Raw genomic sequence first — 25,113 nt, forward strand, 5'->3', positions numbered from 1 at the left:
TTTTTTTTTCCTCAAAAGTAGGCGATGTTGAGGGAAAAAAAATTAAGCTGGCCTATTCAGAATTCAGAAAGGTTTTGGTAGTAAAATAAGCAGAACTGTTGCCACTGGCAGAAAGTTGTGTAATCAAATTTAAAGTGATTTGCAGAAAAGTCAAAGTAGAAAAGGATTAATTTTACATTGCAGGTTCTATATGTGGCTCTCTAGATTTTGCAAAGTTAATTGCATTTCTGTAATAGCTTAATATTAATATTTTAGTTATAATTGCAAAATGGTGTAAAACAAAAGGAATAAGGGTTCAAGTGGTACTTCTCAAGCTTTCCAATGTTCAATCTACTGCTATTCTGCTTCCAGCTGTATTAGAACAAGGGTGGCAGGCTGATCCTTCTACACGAATGGTTGTACCTAAAAAAACCGGTAGGTGGTGTTCTTGTTCTTTTTTTCTCTCAAGGGAGTCAGTTTATGAACAGGATTTTTAAATAGGCCTTTCTCCTTCTGCCTTTCAGAAATAGAAATATTACTTTTTGTGTAAGCTATTCTCCCAAAGTGGGTTGACAGAAAGAGTCTACTTTATTTTTATTATATTTGAACTTATGGTTGCATTTCCCAGAATATTGTTTGTGTTGCTTTCTGGTGTCACATTTCATTAGTTGGTTGTAAAGAAATCCACTGAGGAACACACCTTCTCAATTTTACTTGGTAACTTCAGTGTGACTTTTGAATACAAATTTCCAGTGGAAGTTTTTAAAACAATGTTTATAGATTTTCTTTCAGCATCTAATCTGTTGTCATTCAACAGATGTTTTACAGATGAAATTTGTTTTATGGTTTCAAGGAAGTTTTTTTATTCTTGTAAAGAAAAACAAGTGATCAGTCATCAAAGCAAGGGGAACATACTTTTTTTCCTGTTTGATTAGTTTTTCCTATTTATCCAGGTGCTTGTTTCTCCTTGTGCTTATGGTGATTTAACTGAGCAGCCATTTAAAATATATCCATTTGTTTGAGTCTACATGTAAATGACAGTAGTTACATGAGTATTTAAAATGATTCTTTTACTTTTTTAAAATTTTAACAGAACCTCCTCCAGTACCACAGATTCCTAATGAACAACAGTTGGCCAGACTAACTGACTACGTGGCCTTCCTTGAGAACTGACAAACTACCATCAACAAATGAGAGAGAAAGCCCAGCCATGTTGGTTCGTTGCCTTGAGAGTGACGGAGACCAGCAGAAATTTCTAGCAGACTTTAACTTAATCTTGAATGTACTTGTAAATATCAATGTCATTAAATTAAAGGCCCTCCAGGGACTATCCAGTGTTTTCTACAAAGTAATACTTCTTATTCTTTGAATCCCACTGACTGACTTTAGGGGAAGGCAACATTATGGAGTCTAGAACTTCCTGCTGTGTTTTGAGTTTATCCTCTGAATTGGACTGTTTATTCAGAAAAACAAACAAAAATCCACATAATACAGTCACGCACTTGGTTCTCTGTCTTGGGGCGGGGGGGGGAGGATTTTTTTTCATGATGTGCATAGTTAACAAGCTAAATTATACTAAATGAGAAGGATTTTTTTTCCTTAAAAGTTATTCATATCTGGATTCTAGAGTAATGTGTAGACATTAACTTTGAATGCATTTTGGAAAGCTCTACTTTGTATTTTATGCTGATTAGCAATGGATTTAATGTTGTGAAGCAATACTTAAATCTTTTATCTTTGGAGGATAAAGTTGGTACTTGTGTATAGAGATGAAAAGACTGCATTCAGTCTAAACGTATTGAGTGAACTTTCAGTTTTAACCTATTGAGTGGAGACGTAACTGAAGTGGGGTGTTGAAATTAACCAAATAGTCACTACAATCAAGCATATTTCATGGATATTTATGCAGATGGCAGGAGGCTAGTTGATTCATTAGGCCTAATCTCTTCAAAATATTTTCAGTTACCTCAAGTTTTGATCAGGTGTATCCAAAGGCAAGTATGTCATTACAATTTCAACCATCTTGGTATTTCTGGTGTTTATTCCATCTTCCTAGTTTTTCCTCATCATAAGTATAACAGACTTGTAAGAAACAGGATTAGGGTTTATAGCTGTCAAGAATATAAGCCCTGCACAAGATCAGCTATCACTCTTTAAACTCTAGAGAGCAAAGATTTTAGTATTTCATCATGGATGGGGATTTATCTGCCACCACTTTTTATAGTTACATATTTTACTTTCCTAGATTTGTCAATAACAGACTGTTATGACACGTAGTTCCTTAATCTAATGATTGATTTGTTTTATAAACAGTTGTGCTCAAGTAATGGCATTGTAGTGGTTCACTTGTAGCAACTTAAATGCGGCCTGCTTATTCTTATTTTTATTTTCTGTTTCAAAGCAATACCGCTGTCTTGTAGTACTTTAATCACCTGGTTCCTCAAATTTCACCTTCATTTTTTTCCACTAAAGTTGCATGGTGATAGCTTCTCAAAGAGAACATCTCTGAATGTGGGGAGTAATTTCAGATAATCCTTACACTGTTCAGTGAGTTGATGTATGCATGACTCACCAACGTAAATCACTATTTGGTTTCTGGCATGGAAGCACAAACATTTGTTAAATTTTCTGTAAATGATGCAGTCAGAAGTATTACACATTTTTCGTTTGAGAGATTACACTCGCACTGTCTGAGAGTTGTGTTGGACTCCTTTGCAAACTTAGTGGTCTGAAAGTTGATGTCTGAAAATTCTGACAAAAACGGTTTTGTACTGTAGAGCAACACACACAAGTATGCTGGAGGAACTCAGCAGGTGATGCAGCATCTATGGAAATAAATAAACAGTTGGCATTTGCCCAATTCCTATCATCTGTAAATGTTGAGCATAAAATGCATATTATCCATTTTTATGTATATATTTGCTAACCAACCTCAAGGGGTGCTTGTGTTTAAGCTATAGGCATCTGAGTGGTGCAATAGGCTGAAGAAAAAATCAGGGGAGTTGTAGAGGATTTTAACTGCACTTAAATCATGTTCATTTAGATAATGAGCAGAGAGACAAGCATCCTAAAGGTTCAGTGGTAACTATATTGTCAAACTATACATGTACAATACAACTCTGATATTAATCTACTCCAGATAGTCATTAAATACAGAAAGACCATGGGTGTTGATAACAGAAAAGCCATTAACTCTCTCCCCCCCCCCCAAACCGGCATGAAAAAGAAAAGAAACAAAACTTGCAGACCCCAAAATCCTCCCCTTGCCTGCAAGAAAAATGGGCGACAATAGTGAATCCTGACCCCCCCCACCTGCAGAACAAAAACAGCGACAGTAACAATGCCCAACCCCCTCGCCCCCAGATGAAAGCAGCGACAATAACAATCCCAACCCCCTCATTTGCAGAAAAGAAGGATAGTAACAATCCCCGACCCTCTCAGAAAAGTTGCAACAATAGCGATAAACCCCCACCCTTCCCACACACAAAAAATTAATGGATCTTCAACCTGCCAGTTGTCCACAAGAAAGAAAGCACTGAAAAACTGAAGGAAACCAATATAAAGTACAGTCCAATAATCCCATATATCTTAGAATATCGAAAACATTTTTTTGTCTGCATACGAGAAGAGCCACACAGGCCCAGTCCTTCCATAAAGAGTGATTGCTGACCAGGGTTCGAACTTGCCAATCCGGATGCTGACCACCTCTGTTGGGAGCCATCGCTGTTCCCTCGATGCTTCAACCTTCGCAGCTTCAAGATGGAATCCCACATGACCCCACACCACTAAGCCACCAAGGCTAGTTTCTCATTAAAAGCAGTAGAGACTTTGACCATCTCTACTAAATGTTCTCTTAACCTGCTCTGCTTTAAGGATAGTAACTTCAGTTTCAAAGCAGTCTCTGCAGGCTGAAGTCTTTTGTCATGTTTGTTATATTTTGTCCTTTTTATGGGAATTACAACCTCACAGTGAATTTGACATCCTGAAACCTGGTACTCAGTTGTTAAACCTTTAGCTCATGCTGAGGCCTAATGAATGCTTTATAAAAAGAGAAAATGATGAAAATACTCAGATCAGTCCCCCTCTGTGGGAAAGTATGGTATGAAGTGCTGAGTAATTAGCATTTTTCTGCTGTTATTTTACATTTCCAGCAACTGCAATTTTATTTAAGTTTTTTCAAGTAAAAATGATGACTCCATTTTTTATTTAAATAGGATTTCAATTTGTGAGCAAAGACAATCAGGTATTTCTGTTAATGCATCCCTCTTAAAATTGTTCAATTCATTTTATATTTAATTCTTACAATGAAATGCATCATTCTGTACTTTTGTCTATAAATTGTGTCACCTACTGTATGTATCTGCTCAATTCAAGTCTGTTTTATCTACAGTCTTTCATAACCTGACTTGTTACTGAGTTTCATGTCATTTGCACTCTGCAACTGTGTCCTTTGTAACCAAGTCCAGATCATGGGTACCCAAAAGAGAATTAATCTTAATATCCCTTTACTCGTGTTGGCTTTAGTTTTTGTAGCCTGCAGTAGTACTTTGTCAATAAGTCAATATACCTTGCATCAGCCACAGAATCCTTATTAACACTTTTGTAACTTAATTTGAGTATGTCACATTTGTCAGACAGAACTTGTTTTAGTCGATTCCTGCTAACATTAATTTATTTCTGAATCTCAATTCATTCTGTTAAAATTCCCTAAATGCCTATTCCACAGCAGTTATTGATGTTGCAGCCTTGTTGACAGGTTTATCCACCTCCCTTTTTAAAACCCATGTGACATTTGCTGTTCTCCATTAGCAAAGCAGAACTCTTGACAGGCTTAGCAGCAAATAAAAAGAAGGTGGCCTCCGGCAGATCAGCCATTTTGAGAAGAGCTGTTTTGAGATGGAAGTACTGCTGTTGAGGTCAAAGTGTCAACTTTTAAACGCCAGGCTTCACTGAGGAGGGTGAGCAACATTAAGGTAAGGCCGAGTAAGATATTTCCTTTTTCTTAATTTGGCTAGTATATTAAAGGGGCCGTAATGGGAGTCAGTGGAGCAACATGCTCCTACTGTGAGAGGTGGGCAATCAAGGAGCAGTTGGGTGGTCTACATCTCCATAAATGTGTGCAACTGTAGCTACTCCTAGACCACATGGATGAATTGGACTTAGAGGAGAATGCAAAGGGGAGAGTGTTTCGAGGAGGTAGTCATACCAAATGTTTGGCTAGATAAATGAGTGAGTGTTAGGCTCGTGTAGCTGCCCCCATCTTAGGTAAGTATACTATTTTTGGTATTGTTACGGGTGTGTGAAGTGTGGAGTATGGTCCTGGGGAAAATGGCGGCAGCAGCCAGAGGCATGGTGCTATGACTGGTACAGCATGTTATGGAAAAATCTAGGTGAGCAATAATAATGGAGATTGCTAGAAGCCCAGGCCGGCATTTCTGTAGCCCTGACCAAGACTCCACAATGGTATGTTGCCTCCCTGGTGAAGGATCAAGAATGTCTCTGAATGGACACAGTACATTCTGTAAGGGGAGGCCAAGCAGCCAGGAGTTGTGGTCCATATTGGAACTAACAACATAGGAAGAAGGAGAAGGTTAGAAAGGTAGTAAGCAATATCTCCAGGATTACAATCTTTGAATATCTCCCTATGACACATGCTAGCAAGCCAAGTAGTGCAGTTTTGCATGTTCATGTTTAAGAAGCTGGTGCATGGGAAGTGTTTCAGGTACATAAATCACTGGACTCTCTTCCAGAGAAGGTAGGAAAGATTGCACCTAAACAGGAGGGGCATCTGTATTCTTGCAGGGAGGTTTGCTAGCGCTATTCAGGAAGGTTTAAACCAGCAGGGCATGGGGTTAATGCACACCATGGACCTGAAGGGCTGAAGTGTGTTTATTTCAATGCAAAGAGTATATTGGTAAGGCAGATGAACTTAGACTCTGGATTAATTCATGCATGTTGTAGCCATTGCAGAGACTTGAAAGGGACAGGGCTGGCAGCTCAACATTCCAGGATTCTGATATTTCAAACATAAAGGTTTGAAAAAGAAGTGGGTATTATCTGATATTATTGATCAAGGAAAATGTCACAGGAGTGCTCAGCCATTAAGGCAATGTGAGCAAACGCAGAAACAAGAAAAGTGCAGTTACTCTGATGGAGTTATACTGTAGGCCTGTGGCAGATAGTGGAATAGAATCGGTACACAGAAACATGAAAGAAGCAAGATTGTTGCTGTCAATGACTAATTTCCCCAAAATTGATTGAGACCTACTTTATGCAAGGAGCTGAGATGGGGAAGGTTTTGTTACTGCATCCTGGAAGCTTTCTTGAAACAGTGCAGTATGTTGATAGTCCAGCCAGGGAAGGAGTGCTTACTTAAGTTTTAAGAAGGTTATGGATAACAATTAGTCTAGAGCTTGGGGGAATATGCTAGATTGGGTAACGGCTGGGGAGAGTAGATTGGGGGACAACTGTTTATGCGGTCAATCCATATCAGACATATTTAAAGACTAGCTAATCAGAATTCATGATCAGCGTGTTGCAATGATAGAGAAGGGCAACAAGCTTCAGGAAACTTGGAATATGAAAGGTATTGCAAATTTAGTCAAAAAGCATATGTACTGACAGAGTCTTTGAGGAATATAAAGAATGCAGTAATAAACTGGGAGTCATGAAATCGAAAAGGGACGTATTGTTTTAGGCAAGAGAGATTAAAGAAAATCACAAGGATTTGTGATTGGGAAAGTTGATTCTAAGTAATAGGATTTGCACTTGGAAAGGCATGAACTTTTCTGGGATAGCATAGCTTTGTGCAGTTCAGGTTGTGTCTTATGAACTTGATTAAAGTTTGAGGGTAAGGCAGTGAAGTGGTCGACATTGACTTTAGTAAGGTATTTAACAAGGTTCCTCATGGTAGGATGGGATCCATGATGACTAAGTAAATTGGATTCAAAATTGGCTTGGCCATAGAATACAGAGTATAGTGGTGGAAAGGTACTTCTCTGACGAGGTCTGAAGAGTGGTGGTTATTGGGCATCATTGCTGGAACCTCCGTCGTTTGTGATATAGACCAAAATGTTGAATTGATTCTTTAGTTTGCAAATGGCACAAAGTGGCTGAGTTATGAATAGGTAGGAATGTTCATAAAGAATACAGAGAGATGCTCTATATAATTAGTTTAAGATATGGGTGGAGAAATGTCAAATGGAATTTAATGTGGACAAGTGTGAGGAGTTGCACATTGAGAGGGAAAAATGCACAATAAATGGCATTTAATAGCATTGATGTTCAGGGGATCTTGGTGTGCAAGTCCATACCTCCCTAAAAATAGAAACGGAAGTAAATAGGATAGTAAAGAAGGTATACATTATGCTTATTGTCATTAGTTAAGATATTAAGTATAAAAGTTAGCAAGTCAAGTTGCAGCTGTATAAAACTTAGTTTAGGGCGCGTTTGGAGATTTATGTGCAGTTCTGGTCACCAAAATGAAGGCAGGATGTGGAGGCTTTGGAGGGGGTGCAGAAGAAGCTCATGAGGATGTTGCTTGCTTTACAGAGTATTAACTATGAGGAAAGTTTGGACAGACTTGGATTGTTTTCTCTGGAGCATCAGAGGCTGAAGGATAACAAATGAAGTTTGTAAAATTATAATAAGCATTGATTGAATCTAAACTAACAAAAAAAAATCTGCAGATTTTGGAAATCCAAAGCAGCATGCATAAAATGCTGAGGGAACTCAGCAGGTCAATGAACAAATAGTTGATGCTTTGGGCCGAAATACTTCTTCAGGAAAGGAAGGGGGAGAGGAAGAGGGATAGCTAGAAAGTGATAGGTGAAGATAGATGGGTGAGAAAGGTTAAGTGTCAGAGATGAAGGAATGTGATAGAGGAGAATAGACCATTGAAGAAAGGGGAGGTGATAGGTAGGTGAAAAGAGGTAAGAGGCCAGAGTGGGTCATAGAAGAAGAGGGGAGGCAGAAGGAGAAATTGACATTCTTGCCATCAGTTTGAAGTCTATCCAGGCGGAATATAAGGTGTTGCTCCTCCACCCTGAAGGTGGCCTCATCATGCCACAAAAACAGGCATGGACCAACATATCAAAATGAGAATTGGAATTAAAATGTTGGGCCACCGGGAAATTTTGTATTTGGCAGTGGGGAGGAGGTGCTTGGTGAAGTGGACCCTGCTGAAGGGTTTTGGCCCGAAACATTGACAATACTCTTTTCCATGGAGGCTGGCTGGCCTACTGAGTTCCTCTAACATTTTGTGTGTGTTCCCTAATTTATGACGGGTCTCACCAATGTAGAGGAGGCCGCACTGGGAGCTCCAGATATAGACACCAGCAGATTCACAAGTGAAGTGTTGTCTCACCTGGAAGGACTGTTTGGGGCCCTGAATGGAGTTGAATGGGCAGCTATAGCACTTTCAAGAAAAACTCTGCAAAAGCTGAAAATCCAAGCAACACACAAAAAATGCTTGAGGAACTCAGCAGGCCAGGCGGCATCTATGGAAAAAAGTACAGTCAATGTTTCAGACCAAGACCCTTGACAGCTTACAGGGATAAGTGCTGGGAGGGAGATTAGTAGACCAGGGAATCACAAAGGGAGAAATCCTTGCCGATAGTGTGGGGGAGGGGTGGGAGGTAAAGAGGTGTTTGGTGATAGAATTATTTTGGAGATGGTGGAAGTTGCAGAGCATGATATGCTGGATATGGAGGCTCATGGGGCGGTACGTAAGGACAAGAGGAACACTTATCACTGTTAAGGTGGTGGATGTCTGAAATGGATGAGATGTGAGTGAGGGTAGCATCAATGGTGGAAGAAGGGAAACCTTGTTGTTTGAAGAAGAAGGACATTTTTGGTGTTCTGGAAAGAAAAGCCTCAGCCTGGGAATAGATGCAGCAGAGAGGAAGGAACTGAGAAAGGGAAATAACATTTTTACAGGAGATCTTGGGAAGGAGGTAGTATGAGCAGTGAGACGTAAGGGAAATCTAAGTTTGGTTCATTGGATGAGAGTTCTCCAGAGTTGAAGATGTCTTTCTTTCTTTTTAAATCTTTTTATTAAATAAGTATACAAAAAGGTAAGCCATATAGACACTAATACACTGTTAGAATATAATTAAATTACAGAAGATATTAATACAAAAAAAATACTACAAACAATGTAATTTAAACATAACATACCAAGGTAACGTAATAGTATACTAATTTTATATGTATATCAATAGAGAAAAGGAAAAAAAAAACCCAAAAAAAACCACCGTGCAACTAACTAAAAGCAAAGCAAAGCAATGGGCTAACTTGAAACCAAACAGAGTTAAACTTAAAATCACGTCCTCAATCCCGACCTCCATTAAAAGCAGTAAAAAAAAACAAGAAGGGTATATATTACATTAAATGAAAATATTGAATAAAAGATCTCCAAGTCTGTTCAAATTTAAATGAGGAGTCATAAAGATTGCTTCTAATTTTCTCCAGATTCAAGCATAATATCGTCTGAGAAAACCAAAAAAAAGGTAGTTGGAGCATTAAGCTCTTTCCAATGTTGTAAGATACATCTTTTCGCCATTAAAGTGCAATCATTCTACGGGCTGAAGGGGAGAGATTACTGGAAATTTTAGGTAGTCCAAAGATAGCAGTAATAGGGTGAGGAGAGATATCTATATTCAATACCTTAGAGATAATATTAAAAATGTCTCTCCAAAAAATTTCCAAAGTAGGGCAAGACCAAAACATATGAGTTAAAGAGGCTATCTGCCCCAGACATCTATCACAAAAAGGGTTAATATGAGAATAAAAGCGCGCTAACTTATCTTTGGACATATGAGCTCTATGAACAACTTTAAATTGAATTAGGGAGTGTTTAGCACAGATAGAGGAAGTATTGACTAATTGTAAAATCTGCCCCCAGTCATCCATGGAAATGGTAAACCCCAATTCCTGTTCCCAATCTACCCTAATCTTATCAAATGGAGCTTTCCTAAGTTTCATAATAATATTATAAATCATAGCCGATGCACCTTTCTGACATGGATTAAGGTTGATTATAGTATCTAAAATGTATGTAGGAGGAAGCATTGGAAAGGAAGAAAGTATAGTACTTAGGAAATTTCTAACTTGTAGATATCTAAAAAAAATGTATTCTTGATAAGTTATATTTATTAGATAATTATTCAAAAGACATAAGGGAACCATCTAAAAATAAATCCAAAAACCGTGAAATACCCTTAGTCTTCCAAGTTTGAAAAGCACGATCTGTAAAAGAGGGAGAAAAAATATGTTACCTAAAATAGGAATCGCTAACCCAAATTGATTAAGATCAAAAAATTTTCTGAATTGAAACCAAATACGCAAGGTATATTTAACTATCGGGTTAGACACCTGTTTAAGGCGTTTCCAATCAAAAGGAAGAGAGGAACCTAAAATAGAGCCAAGTGTAAAACCCTGAACAGATTGTAATTCCAATACTACCCATTTAGGAATGGATAGTATATCCTGGTCCAGTAACCAGAATTTCATATGTCGAATATTAATTGCCCAATAATAAAATCTAAAGTTAGGTAATGCTAAGCCTCCATCTCTCTTAGCTTTCTGTAAATGTATTTTACCCAGTCTCGGGTTTTTATTCTGCCAAATAAATGAAGAAATTTTAGAGTCAACTTTGTCAAAAAAAGATTTTGGAACAAAGATTGGTAATGCCTGAAATATATATATAAATTTTGGCAAAAAAAACATCTTAACTGCATTAATACGACCAATCGAAGTTAAATATAAAGGAAACCATTTAGATGAAAGTTGAGTAATATGGTCTATTAATGGTAAAAAGTTAGTCTTAAATAAATCTTTATATTTACAAGTAATTTTAATCTCAAGATATGAAAAATAATTATTAATCAATTTAAATGGAAATTTATAATATAAGGGAAGTTGTTTATTAATCGGAAAGAGTTCACTCTTGCTAAGATTTAATTTATAACCTGAAAAAAGACCAAATTGTGCTAATAACTCTAAAACAGCCGGGATGGATTTTTGAGGATTAGAAATATATAAAAGTAAATCATCAGCATAAAGTGATAATTTATGGAACTTTAAGCCCCGAGTTATCCCAGTAATATTTGGAGATTCTCGAATGGCAATTGCAAGAGGTTCTAAGGCAATATCAAATAATAAGGGACTAAGAGGACAACCTTGTCGAGTACCTCGAAAAAGAGGGAAAAAAGGTGAACTTAAAGAGTTAGTACGGACCAAGGCCACAGGAGAATAATATAAGAGTTTAATCCAGGATATAAATTTCGAGCTAAAATTAAACATTTCAAGCACCTTAAATAAATAAGGCCATTCTACTCTATCAAAAGCTTTCTCGGCATCTAAAGAGATAACACATTCAGGAACATTTTGTGAGGGAGTATAAACGATATTTAACAGTGTACGAATATTATAAAAAGAGTAACGACCTTTAATAAAACCCGTTTGGTCTTCCGAAATAATAGAGGGAAGTACTTTTTCTAATCTATTTGCTAATAACTTAGAAAAAACTTTAGAATCAACATTTAATAAAGATATTGGTCTATAAGATGCACATTGAGCAGGATCTTTATCCTTCTTTAATATTAAAGAAATTGACGCTCTATTAAAAGATTCAGGAAGTTTACCAAGTTTCAATGAAGCCTCAAAAACCCTACAGAGCCAAGGGATTAATGAAGGAGCAAAACATTTATAAAATTCTACGGTAAACCCATCAGGGCCAGGGGCTTTCCCCAAATTCATAGAGAAAATAACATTCTTAATCTCATCCATGGTAATGGGAGTATCTAACATAGAAGCCATATCCTGTGAAATCTCAGGGAAGTCTAAATTATCTAAAAAAATCATTCATATATTTAGAATCTCGAGGAGACTCTGATTGATATAAGGAAGAGTAAAAATCACAGAAGGTTTGATTAATCCCCACATGATCAAATATCAGTCGATCATTTTGGTTATAAATCTGATTAATTTGAGATTTAGCATAATTAGACTTCAATTGATTAGCCAACAGTTTGCCAATTTTGTCACTGTGTACATAAAATTCATTTCTTGTTTTCTTTAATTGGTTACAATCGAGGACGAGAGTAATAAACTGTGTTCCATTTGAAGTTCAGTTCTTTGTTTATATAACTCCTCAGAAGGAGCTATAACATATTTATCATCAATTTCCTTAATCTTATCCACAATTACCAACTCCTCCTGCTTCCGCTTCTTCCAGAGTTGAAGATGTCAATGATGGTGTCGGAGACAGTTTCCTGATGGTCTGCAGTGGTGTCCTCTTCAAGGGGTAAGTAAGAGGAGGTGTTTGGGAGATGCCACCTGGCCTCAACAAGGGAGAGTTAAGACCACCTCACTACAAGTGCACCCCCTCTGATTGTTGATTTGATGGTGAAGTTGGGATTGGTGTGGATGACAGTGTGTTCAAAGGGGGCAAGGTTCAAGCCTATCCACTATCTCCTGACAGCTCGATTCTCCAGTCCAACAGTCTTCCCCAATAACTCATGCCCTCCAATCAAATAATTATGGATGCTGCCCATCTGCAGCTGTGACTATCCTTAGCACTATTAACCTTAAGTACCTCCACACACCATTTAGGAGAACCGAATTATGATCCTTTGCAATATCTTAGCTCTGTTCCTATGTGCAAAATGAAACTAGATGGAAGTGAACATTTGCAGTGAGTGCACCTTTCCATGACCAGGCAAACTGTTCAAACTATGTTGTTTGAGGGGTGACTGTTCTGATACGGTGTGGAATTGGAATTGGTCTAGATCCTGGGTTTGCTTTGTAACTAATGAATACCTTAAAAATAGAATAACGCGCACAGAATGCTGGAGGAACTCTGCAGATCAGGCAGCATCTAAAGAAATGAATAGATAGTGGATATTTCAGGCCGAGACTCTTCATCAGGACTGGAAAGGAAGGGAGAAGATGCCAGAATAAGGAGGTGGAGGGAGAGGAAGAAATACAAGCTAAAAGGTGATAGGCGAAACCAGGGAGGAATAAAGTGTGAAGCGATAAGTGGAAAAGGTAAAAGGCTGAAGAAGGAATCTGATGGGTCTGGAGAGTACACCCTAGGAGAAAAAGAAACAGGAGGGGCTCCAGGGGGAGGTGATAGGCAGGTGAGGTGTAGAGAAGATATAACAGCGAAGCCAGTGGGGAATGGATGAAGAGGGAAGTAGAAAGGATAAAATGACTGGGAGTTAGAGAAATTGATATTCATTCCATCAGGTTGGAGGCTAGTAGATGGAATACAAGATGTTGCTATTTCAACCTGAGACTCGCCTCATCATGGCAGTAGAAGAGGCCATGGACCAAATGTCAGAATAAGAGTGGAGATTGGAATTAAAATGTTTGGTCACCAGGAAAAACCTGCCTGTTACAGATGGAGCAAAGGTGCTTGATGAAGTAGTTGCCCTAGCCTAGGTCGGATCTCCCCTATGTAGAGGAGGTTGCATTGGGAGCACCAGGTACAATAGGTGACCTCGACAGATTTACAGATGAAGTGTTGCCTCACCAGTAAGGACTGTCAAGGGCCCTGAATGAAGGTGAATGAGCAGGTGTAGCACTTCTTGCACTTGCAGGGTAAGTGCCTGGAGGGAGATCACTGGAGAGGGATAAATAGACAAGGAAACCACAGAAAGAGCAATCCCTGCTGAAAGTGGAGAGTGGTGGGCTGTGGAGAGGGAAAGATGTGTTTGGTGGTAGGATACCATTGAAGATGGCGGAAGTTGCAGAGAATGATGTGCTGGATTGGAGGCTCATGGAGTGTTCGATAAGGACAAGAGGGAATCTATCCCTGTAAAGATGGGGTGAGGGTGGATGTCTAGGAAATGGAGGAGATGCAGATGATGGCAGTATTAATGGTGGAAGAAGGGAACCCCCGTTCTTTGAAGAAGGAGGACATCCCTGATGTTTTGGAAAGGAAAGCCTCATTCTGGAAACTGATGTGGTGGAGACAAAGGAACTGAGAAAGGGGAATGGTATTTTTACAAGTGACAGGTTGGGAAGAAGTGTAGTAAAGATAGCTGTGAGAGGCAGTAGGCTTATAGAAGATATCAGAAGACAGTTTGTCCCCAGAGGTTGAGAGAGGTGAGCGAAATGGACCAAGTGAATGTAAGGGCAGGGTGGAAGTTAGAGAGGCAAAGTTAATGAAATTGATGAGGTCAGCATGGTGAATGAAACACCGTTATCAATGTAGCACAGAAATAGGTGGGGAACATTACCACTGAAAACTTGGAACCTGGACTGTTTCACAGAGCCAGTGATGAGGCAGACATAACTGGGCCCATACAAGCACCCATGGCTTACACCTTGGGTTTTGAGAAAGTGGGAGGAGCTGAAAGAGAAATTGTTGAGTGTGAGAACCAGTTCTGACAGACGGAGGGGTTGCTGCCTCCTAGAACAGGTAATCTACTTTCATTCCTGATTTTTGGTGCTGTCTATGTGGAGGGTGCACATTGTCCCTGTGACCTCTAGGGTTTCTCCATTCTGATCCCATGGGTGTGCAAGTTGGTAGATTGACTGGCTACTGCAAATTGCTTCCAATGTGTTGGTGACTGCGAGAATCTGGGGTGAATCGTGAATTGGAAAGCAAGTATTCATGCAAATGGGTGATCGATAGTTTGCACAACTCCTGCTTCTATGTCGTAAGTCTCTGTGACTGAAAATCTTGTGTTGTCAACACCTTCATGAATCCTTTGGCACGATTAGTGACCCAACATTTTCCATGTGATATTTCAACGTTTATCTAAGGCTTATTGAAAGTAGATATCCCATTTCTGTATTTTAGCCTTAACCAAACGTTGAGAAGGAGCATGATAGGAAGCAGAAAAGATTCGTGAGAATACTGCCTGGATTGGAGGGTAAATACTTTCAGAAGAGATAGGATAGGCCTGGAAAAAAGGAGACATGATAGAAGTATATAAAATAGAGAGGTCTTTATAGGGTAGATGGTGAGTGTCTTTTTCCTGCAGTTGAATGGGATTAGATTAAATCGGCATGAAGGTAGGCTGAAAAGGCTGTTCTATCCTTGTGCTGTACTCTAATAAAACTAGAGGGAGGATTAGGTTCAGCATGGCCTTTGCAGTCAGAATGCAGGTGCTCTGCAAAACAGTCACCTAATCTATGCTTGGTCATGCTGATGTAGAGAATGCCACAATGAGAGCACCAAATGGAACATACAACGTTTGAGAACCTGTGCCTCACCTGCAAGGGCTGTTTAAGCCACTGGATGGTGATGAGGGAGGAGTGTTGGGAAGAGTGTCAGGTTACTGGGGGGGGTGGTTGGATAGAGGTAAGCAAATCAGGGAGAGACCAATCCCTTCAGAAAGGAGAAAGGTGGGGGGGGGTGCGGGATGTGACTAGTTGTGAGATCCAGTTGAGTTGAAGGAAGTATTAAATGTTGATGTGCAGGATGTGAAGGTGAGGACCAGGAAAGTTCTATCTCTGTTTTGCCTTGGAGGAGGAGTGGTGGGAATGGATCAAACCCTCACAAACATTTCCTCCATTTCCCAAGTCCCCAACCCAACCAAACCTTTGCCCTCAAAGAAATGGCTTTACCCACTGAATCCTTCCAGCAGTTTGTGTTTTATTCCAAATTTTATCATCTGTCGTCTCTTGTGTGTCCCACCTATTTCTAGAATTCTAGTTACAGCTGTTTTCCCTTGCTGTAGTTATGGATGACATCATTGGAATGCATTAATTTGATTATGCAAAAGAGGAATTTAGAAAGAGAAAAGTTGGCAAGGTATAGAGGAATTTGATTTTATTGTGAGCACCTATGATTAGTGTAAATGGACAAAAGGGTCAGAGTGGACAAGTGGACTGAACAGCCATTTCTGTGCTCCACAACAATGAATCAGTCCTGATGAAGGGTCTTACTGCTTATTCCTCTCCATAGATGCTGTCTGACCTGCTGAGTTTCTCCAGCATCTTGAATTTTAAAATTAATTATTAAAGTTAGCTCATAAGCGATCGATAATTATAATGGTGGAGAACTATTTTCTAACTGGTACATGAGCAATTTAATTCTCGGGTTTAAAGGGTCTGGGTCATTTCAATACAGTTCAACCTCTTGTGATACCAACCTTTTGAGTGCTTGTATGTCATATTGGCCAATGAGGGCATCCATAATTGTACTACATCCCTCTGGATTAGGTCCTACAAAATTAGTCCTGTTTGGATTAACCACTATTAGTGTAAATGAATTACATTAAACATTTTATGGTAGTTTATCGTCAGATTGTGTATGTCTAAGACCTGTTCTGCAGTGTGAATTCACCAGGCATTTACAGGGCTCATCACATCAATCACAACCAGTCACTCATGCACATTCTCCACTGTATCCCAGTCTCGTGCCAAATGCATTATCTAATGCAAGCCAACCTTTAGATTTCCACAAGAATGTGAAGTGCCTAAGGATATATACTTCTATCCATGTTTTGAGCAGTAGTCAGTTTATCAAATGCTATCTCTTAAAATGTTCATGGATAAGGACGGACACAAATTTTCCCATGAGAAGGTAATTAATTACCTATTCTTAATCACAGCTTCCCTAGCTTAAACTTCAGTCAAATTAATTAGTAAATTATACCAAACAAATTTGATCTTATTCAAAAAATTTCCATTGGTGGCATTTGCCAGTGATTGGGAATGTATAATTGAAATTACTATTTACCTAATACTTTGTTTTCACAACAACTTTAAAATATTTAGTTCCTATCTTGGCCTTCTTTGAATTCCAGAAAAGTTCTAGTGTATCACAATTCCTTATGCCTCTGTTTTCCCAGTTAAAACATTATTATTTAGTATGTAGCAACACTCCAGAATCCACTTTTCTCTTTTTTAACTGTAATCAAGTTTTTTAAAAAATTACAACCACAAAAATGTTGAACCCAATCTTCTGTTGTGCAGTTTTATATCCAAACTGTTAGAATGCTGCTCTCTGATGCTTGCAGACATGTTTTTATATTCATGAGGAGAGAAAAAAAAATAACAAACTGCTGGAGAAACTCAGCAGATAAGACTGGCAGAGGGATAGTTAATATTTTAGGTTGAGAATTTGTATCAGGAATCCTGATTCCATCATTTGAAGACTCCTGTTTATATCGCTGTAATTCTTGTACTTCAAAGACTATTGTCAGACTATAAAAAGAAAAGATCAGAATCTGAATAAGACCCCTAGAGTTTGCATTTAAATTAAACAAACATTGAGAGGTGGGGGTGGCAGTGGAATGGGGTAGGAACTGCCAGTGGGTGTGGTTCATTTCTTTGTAGAATTATCCACATGAGCAGTATTTCAATCTGAAGAACTTGTCCAGAATAAATATTTTCTGTTGTTTTTAATTTTTCAAAAGTATCTCTTGAAGGTTATCTTAAGGATCCAAAATCAGACAGAATATTTAACACTACTATCATCATTAACTGTGAAAATAAACATCCTTATATATTAAAAAAAAAACTACTTGAAGTTATACCCCGATTATTCCCAAGCTATTTTGTAAAGTGCCAATTGAAAATTCACAGATGCCATTTCTTAATTTGTGGGAATCTCATATCTGGAATTAGACTATATAACTCACAATCTTATCTGGAAATAATGGTCATTCAGGAATTTCAGCCGTTTTAACTTCCACACACATTAACTCCCATGAAGATATTTTAACTGATAAGGCATGAAAAAAGGACAAATGGAACAAACTCTGTAAATCACAGCTTGTTGATTCTTGCTTCATTTGCTTTTGCATTTCTGTGGGATAATCAAAAACAAAAGCTCCCCATGCTTTTTCTTCAAAATATAAAACATTAGAAACTTTGCGCATTTATGTACTCTCGAACACTGTCAACTTTTTAAAAGGATGTTCTCAAAATGTAAACGGCATATTTTAAAACACATTATAATGAAGAATTTTTTTCATCTTCTTGTATCCATTACATTCATTTAAAGTTTTTCCTCCAGTGGAGTCCATATTACTAGTTAATTGGGAAAATGTGTAGGATTAGAAAAGTTAAGTTAAAAAATAATTACCTCTCAGATTTACAGTAATTGAATCAACCTGTATATTAACTAATATTTGAACTGATCCCAAACTATATTGATTTTAACTACCCAGAACAAAAGTTGCGTATTGACTTTAGCTCAATTAAAATATCCTCCATTGATTTAAATCCTGAATCTGTAACTTTAAATTTCAACTTCATTGCTATGTCTTTCATTTTACAAGGCAGTTTGAAATCTGTTGGGTAAAGGAAAACATCCCAATATCTTTTAGTTTTGTAATTCCTTCCAAAGCTGGGTGTAGGGACTTAAAGACATTAACAAGTAAAGAACAAAAAGCATATCTTTACTCGGTTTCAAACATTAAGCCATATTGTGGATTAGGAACTTAAATGTTTGCCAAATTTTAAGGATCATCTGAGATTCTGAGTGCACTACATATGCATATAATTTAAATCAGTTAAAAAGTGAAAACATCATACAAGGATCTTAAAACAGTCTTGCTACTAAGACAAGATCATGAAAGATTAACAATTTTTAGCTCTCCCCATAACTAAATTTTACTGAACACAGTCTAAAAGTCATCTTTTAAAGAGGTATTTCACCCAAAGAATGTTCAGACAAATATTTGTATCACTAACGTCAAATGAAGCAAAATCTGGCTGGCAGTCCTGGGCTCAACAGGCAGTGCAATTTACACCACAATCATATTTCAAAGATAATTAAGTTTCAAGACTTTAAGACAAAGGAATGCTGGAAGATATTGAGCTTGCATTGAACACCACCACTGCCCCCACCTCCCCCAGAAAATAAAATACCACCAAGTTAGCTAAGGACAGCTGACTTAACATTTGATCAAAGTGAAATCCTTTAAGTAGAATTTAGAAGTAGAGAGGCTAGAAAGATTTTCCAAAATGCAAAGGGTTTAATAACTAAACAAACAGTCACTAAGGAAGCAATTAAATGTGTGAATGTGCAAAAGGCCAAAATTGGAGGAGAGTGCTTACTTTAAAAAGGAGGAAACTTGGAGGAAGCTTGGAGCAAACTACAGGAAGTAAGTAATGGATGAGAATGTTAACAAGGAGTTTTTACTTAACCTGGGATCAATAAAAGTCATCAAACCCAGAGGGACTTGGGCAGCAGGGAATTCTGAAAGTTTTAACAGAGAATTGAACAAACAGGGAAGGCTATCCATGTTGAATTCGAACTAGACAAATCTTGAAATATTAAAGGCAGATGTGAACTGAGGTACACACAGAGTAAGGCAATTGCTTTGAGGTGGTAATCGTGATGGCATGAAATCGAGATCTGAACACATCCACCGGCAGAGCGAATGGAACCAAAAGAAAAGTATGCGCATTAATTCGCAATGTGATTTTAGTGTTAATTTTCATTGAGAATGAAATGGTTAAATCCCATATTTTCCTTTAGCAAGTTTGTGTAATGCATTAGAAGAATCAGGTTTAATATCACTGGCCTATGTCGTGAAATTTATTAACTTAGAGGCTGCTGAACAATGCAATACATGATAAATATAGAATAAAAATCAGTCTGTCAATTACAGTAAGTATATATATGTATATTAAATAGGTAAATTAAAAATAGTGCAAAATCAGAAAAAAAAATGAGGTATTGGTCAAGGGTTCAACGTCCATTTAGAAATCGGATGGCAGACGAGAAGAAGCTAGTCCTAAATTGCTGAATCGGTAGAAATCATATCCAATGAGCTGCTCTGCTTCGAGTTTACCCTTGAAGGTGCCCTGTAAATCACATTGACTAAAAACAGCCATATAATTTAAAAACAGATGGTATACACTCTGTGACCATTTTATTAGGCACCTCCTGTACCTAATAAACTAGCCACAGAGCGTATGTTCATGCTCTTCTGCTGCTCTCCCATCCACATGATATTTCAATGTGTTCTGTGCTCAGAGATTCTCGTCTACACACCAATGTTGTAACATGTCACTTGAGTTATGTCACCTTCCTGATAGCTTGAGCCAATCTAGCTATTCTCATTAACAAGGCATTTTCGTCCACAGAACTGCTGCTCACTGGATGTTTTTTGTTTTCACGCCATTCTCTGTAAACTCCAGACAGAGACTGTGCGTGAAAATCCCAGAAGATCAGTAGTTTTTGAGATACTCAAACCTGGCATCAGCAGTTTCAAGTTTCTAGCTGCCAACATCTCAGAGGAGCAAACATATTATAAACACAAGATATTTGCAGATGCTGGAAATCCAGAGTATCACACACAAAATGCTGAATAAATTCAGTAGGTCAGGGAATATCTATGGAGAGGAATGAGCAGTCAACATTTTGGGCGGAGACCCTTCATTAGGCCTGAATTGTCAATTGTGCATTTCTCTCCATGGATGCCGCCTGACCTGCTGAGTTCCTCTGGAATTTTGTGATACCCAACTCATTAATGCAAACATGTGGAAGGCACACCAGCAGCTTCACTTCATTTAGAATTTTGAATGTGACATGTCACTAAGGACTCTTACAATGTTCCACAGATGTGCAATGGAGAGCATTATGATTGGTTCTATTACTGTCTGGTATCAAGGCTCCAATGCACAGAATCACAAGAGGTTGCAGAGCATTGTAGATATAGCCACCTCCATCACAGGCAGAATTCCCCCGAACATTGAGGACGTAGATTCATTGAGCACTACAGATCAGAAACAGATCCTTCAGTCCATTAGTCTGTGCCAACCTGTTTCTTCTGCCTATTTGCATGTGTCTGTACCAAGACCATAGCCCTCCATGCCTCTCTCATCCACATCCCATCCAAACTTTTTTTAAACTGTTGCAATTGAACTCTACCACTTCCACTGGCAACTCATTCCACAATTGCACAACCCTCTGAGTGACGAAGTGCCCGCTCAGGTTGCACTGAAATATTTCACCTTTCACTCTATTTACCTCCTCTATAATTTCACCTTTCGGTGAGACTTAATTATTTTCTCCCAGTTTCTCCAGTGTAACGGCTCCAACAATCTTCTGAACCTCTTCAAGCGATGGTGCCTCAAGAAGATGACATCCATCACTAAGGATCCTCCCCATCGGTGATGTGCTCTCTTCTCGTACCCCCATTCGGGGGATGTGCAGGAGCCTGAAAGACCGATGCTCAACAATTCAGAAATAGCTTCTTCCCTATACCATTAGATTTCATGAACACTAACTTGTTAATGTACAGTAATGTAGAGTTAATGTAACTCATTTTTAATACACAGTATTTCTCTTTTTGCACATTTTAATAATCTATTCAATATATGTAATTGATTTATTATTATGTTTTATTTTATTTATTTATTTTTCTCTGTCTGCTAGATTATGTATTGCATTGAACTGCTGCTGCTAAGTTAGCAAATTTCATGTCACATGCCGGTGATAATAAACTTGATTCTGATTCTGATCTGTTATTCCTCTGTTTGACAATTTATTTATTTTTTGTAATTTTGATAATTAATTTTAAGTCTTTGCACTGTACCACCACCTCAAATAAACACTTTTCATACCATATAAGTCTGATAATAAATCAGATTTTGATCCACTGGTGGTGCTGGACTAGAAAATTTATGAGACCATTGGATGTTATTCCTAGTAGTACCCATGAACTCTTACCTTTTCTTTATATTCCACAGTAGTATGATGAATTTTCAAGTGAACTAATGAAGTGGTTAAGTAGTATAGGGGAACAGGAAATATACAAGCACTGTGGAACCTGGTTCTACCTATATACATACACACACACACACACCCCTCCCTCCCTCCCTCCCTCTCTCACCACTACCAAGCAACATGCACAAAATGCTGGAGGAACTCAGCAGGCCGGGCAGCATCTACAGAAAAGAGTACAGTCGATGTTTCGGACAAAATCCTTCAGCAGGACTAGTGAAAAAAAGCTGGGGGAAGGGGAGCGAGAAACTCCAGGCGATAGGTGAAACTTGGAGGGGGAGGGATGAGGCAAAGAGCTAGGAAGTTGATTGGTGAAAGAGACAGAAGGCCATGGAGAGGGGCAAGGGGATGGGAAATGGTGAAGTGGGGGGGGCAGGGGGTTTGGTAGATGCATTACCGGAAGTTTGAGAAATCGATGTTCATGCCATCAGATTGGAGGCTACCCAAATGGAATATACGATGTTGTTCCTCCAACCTTAGTGTGGCCTTATCCCAGCAGTGGAGGAGGTCATGGATGGATATATTGGAATGGGAAGTGGAATTAACGTGGGTGGCCAGTGGGAGATCCCGCTTGTTCTGATGGACGGAGTGTAGATGCTCAGCGAAACGATCTCCCAATCTACATCTGGTCTCTCCGATATACAAGAAGCTACACTGGGAGCACTGAACAATCAGGCTTTCTAAATTGATTCTGAATTATTGGAATTCTCCTGTAGTTTCCTTTCAGTATTGTATATAACCACATAGAACTAATTGTACTTCAGTTTTATTGTGCAAAAGTACTTTAGGTAATGTAGCTAAAATTTTCACCTACTGTGAGAATTTTTATTTTTGCACGTCTCTCTGTAGCTCTGGTAACTGAAACATAGCTGGTCTGTAAATAGCTCATTGACGTAGCGCCTGGACATATTTCATGTGTAACTGTGAGCTCTACCTCCCAGGTTTACTTTTCCTACTGGGAGGCCCGTTGGGTGGAGGAGTGAGAAGAGAATCATCTGAGCACTATTAAAGTTTATGATATAAAGCCAAAAAGATTTATTTTTATTACATCCATCCTTTCCTCTTGTTACATGAAAACAGCCATTAGAAAATTATATTGTTTAATTAGTGATACAGTACAGTAACAGGCCCTTCCGGCCCAACAAGCCTTTGCTGCCCAATTTTGCCCATGTGACCAACTAACCTACTAACTTATATGTCTTTGGAATGTGGGAGGAAACTGCAGCACCCGGAGTAAACCTACATGTCACGGGGAGAACATGCGAACTCCTTACAGGCAGCACCAACATTGAACCCGAGTCACTGGCTCGAATCGTGTTACACTTATGGTTGCATTACCATGCTGCCGCTTATGGTGGATTAAGAATTCGATACTAATTGATACAAACTCAGTTGTCCAGTCGAACCAATATAGTTGTAGGACTGCTTTGACAGAGTTGAACCAGCATGTGGAGGAGAAAACAGGACAAGGAGGAGGTACTGGAGCATGAAGCCACACACTCAATGTTTCTCCTCCACCATCAGATTTCTGAATGGACAATGAACCCATGAGCACTACCTCAGTATTTTTCCCCTTCCTTTTTGCACTATTTATTTATTTTTTATATGTATTTATTATTTTAATTTATAGTTTTATTACTATGTATTGCTATGCACTGCTGCCACAAAAACAACAAATGTCAGTGATGTTAAACCTGATTCTGATTCAGTTTATGACATGGCCAACATCTCTTCTACCGAAGGCAATTCTACAAAATTCTTTCTGCACCCTCTTTAGGGCCTTCATCCTTCTTCCTGTTCAAGAGCTGGACACACAGTTCTGGTCGTAATAGATGAATAAGGGTTCAAATTAACTTTGCCTAGTCTGTTAACGTGCACATTCAAAGATGAAAAATACTGATAGAGCATGACGGGCCACATACAGGAATGATGTTTCCCCTTCCTTGAGGGGCGTTAATGTACAAGCAGTGATCAGAGTCTGATGATACAGGGAAATTCATTTAGGACTGATATGAGGATAGATATTTTCATTTGGAGGGAGGGGAAGGTGTGGAATTCTTTACCACAGAAGGCCATGAACATATTGAATATGGGTCTAAATAGATTTCTGGACACAAAAGGAGGCAAGAGATTGTGGGAATACAGGATAAGTACTGTATCGGTGATGTTGTTTGGTGCTTTACCCTTGGGTCTGCTCCAGTGCCCTCAATTGTTTCTCAATAGTAAGTCTTATAGTCATATAGTCAATACAGGAACAGACACTTCGACCATTTGATCTATGTTGGCCTCTTTGTCCACCTATATTAAACCAATTGCCTGCATTAATTCCATATCCCTCCTTATTCAAGTTCCTGTCTAGATGCCCTTTTTTAAAAACTGTTCCTGCCTGCCCCACCACCTCTTGCAGTTCATTCCAAATACTAACCATTCTTTGTGTGAAACAGTCACTCCCCATTTCTCATTTATACCTCTACCATCGCATGTTAAACCTATGCCTTCTGGTTTTAGACATACTTACCACAGGAAAGAGACTCAGGCTATCTACCCTATCTTTGCCTCACATACTTCTGAATGTTTTCGTGGCACCTCTTAAACTACTTTGCTACAGGGAAAACAGACCCAACTTGTCTAATTTCTTCTGGTGTCCGATATCCTAAAATCCAGGGAACATTATAGAATAGGGCAGCACAAGAACACACTCTTAATATGAACCTAATGTTGAATTTGACAAATTTAGGTAAGCTTATTTCTCCTGTCTGCAGAGGTCATTCATCTGTAACAGTGACTCATCTCCCCCTCTAGGACTGGATGATCTGTTCAGCCTGAACTGCCAGGCACATCTTCCTGCTCTATATTTCACTACTCTTACATTCTTTTGTCTTTGGAGCTAAAGGGCTGGGTGATGTTTGGGGTTGAGATCTTACATCAGGACTGACCAGCTTAACTTTCCAGATTTTTGCAGAGAGTTCTGTGAAAGTTTTACTGGGCTGTGAGCAACTTATTCTCTGAAGCTGGTGCTCAGATGAGTGCTGTCTGGTTTTATCCTTTTACTGTTGCAACAAGGTGATGATTAAGCAATTGAACGGATCGTTATTACTTCACAGAACAATTAAGAGTCAACCACTTTTCTGTGGGTCTGTAGTCACATACCGATCTGAGTAATTCTTTCTTTGGAAATTAGAGAGCTAGATGGGCTTTTCCAATAGTTCAGCAGTTTGTGATCACCCTTACTAAGACCAGTGCTTTTAACTCTCATTTTTAAAAATTTGGATTAATGTCAAATCTATTTTAATTATGTTCATTTGAGATGTGTAATATTCTGCTATTTTAAAAATGCTATTATATATCCACAAGTCATTTTGATAGCTCTTATAAATGTACAGTTTGCTACTGGATTTCTAAATCACATTTGCAAAACAGTTTGTGCATGA

General features: G+C 38.6%; 1 protein-coding gene across 1 annotated transcript in view; it reads left to right on the plus strand.

Annotated features, from left to right (window-relative positions):
• The window catches only part of cops8 (COP9 signalosome subunit 8), a 57,814-nt gene extending 36,417 nt beyond the window's left edge, over nt 1-21,397 (plus strand). Inside the window, exons 6-9 of the mRNA XM_063051808.1 lie at nt 352-414; nt 1,073-4,952; nt 12,218-12,286; nt 20,975-21,397. Coding sequence (XP_062907878.1) covers nt 352-414; nt 1,073-1,152 — 143 coding nt within the window. The 3' untranslated portion in view covers nt 1,153-4,952; nt 12,218-12,286; nt 20,975-21,397. The remainder of the gene's footprint in view (nt 1-351; nt 415-1,072; nt 4,953-12,217; nt 12,287-20,974) is intronic.
• The last annotated feature ends 3,716 nt before the right edge of the window (nt 21,398-25,113 follow it).

This window comes from Mobula hypostoma, chromosome 6 (genome assembly GCF_963921235.1).
Source record: "Mobula hypostoma chromosome 6, sMobHyp1.1, whole genome shotgun sequence".
In the NCBI taxonomy this organism is placed as follows: domain Eukaryota; kingdom Metazoa; phylum Chordata; class Chondrichthyes; order Myliobatiformes; family Myliobatidae; genus Mobula; species Mobula hypostoma.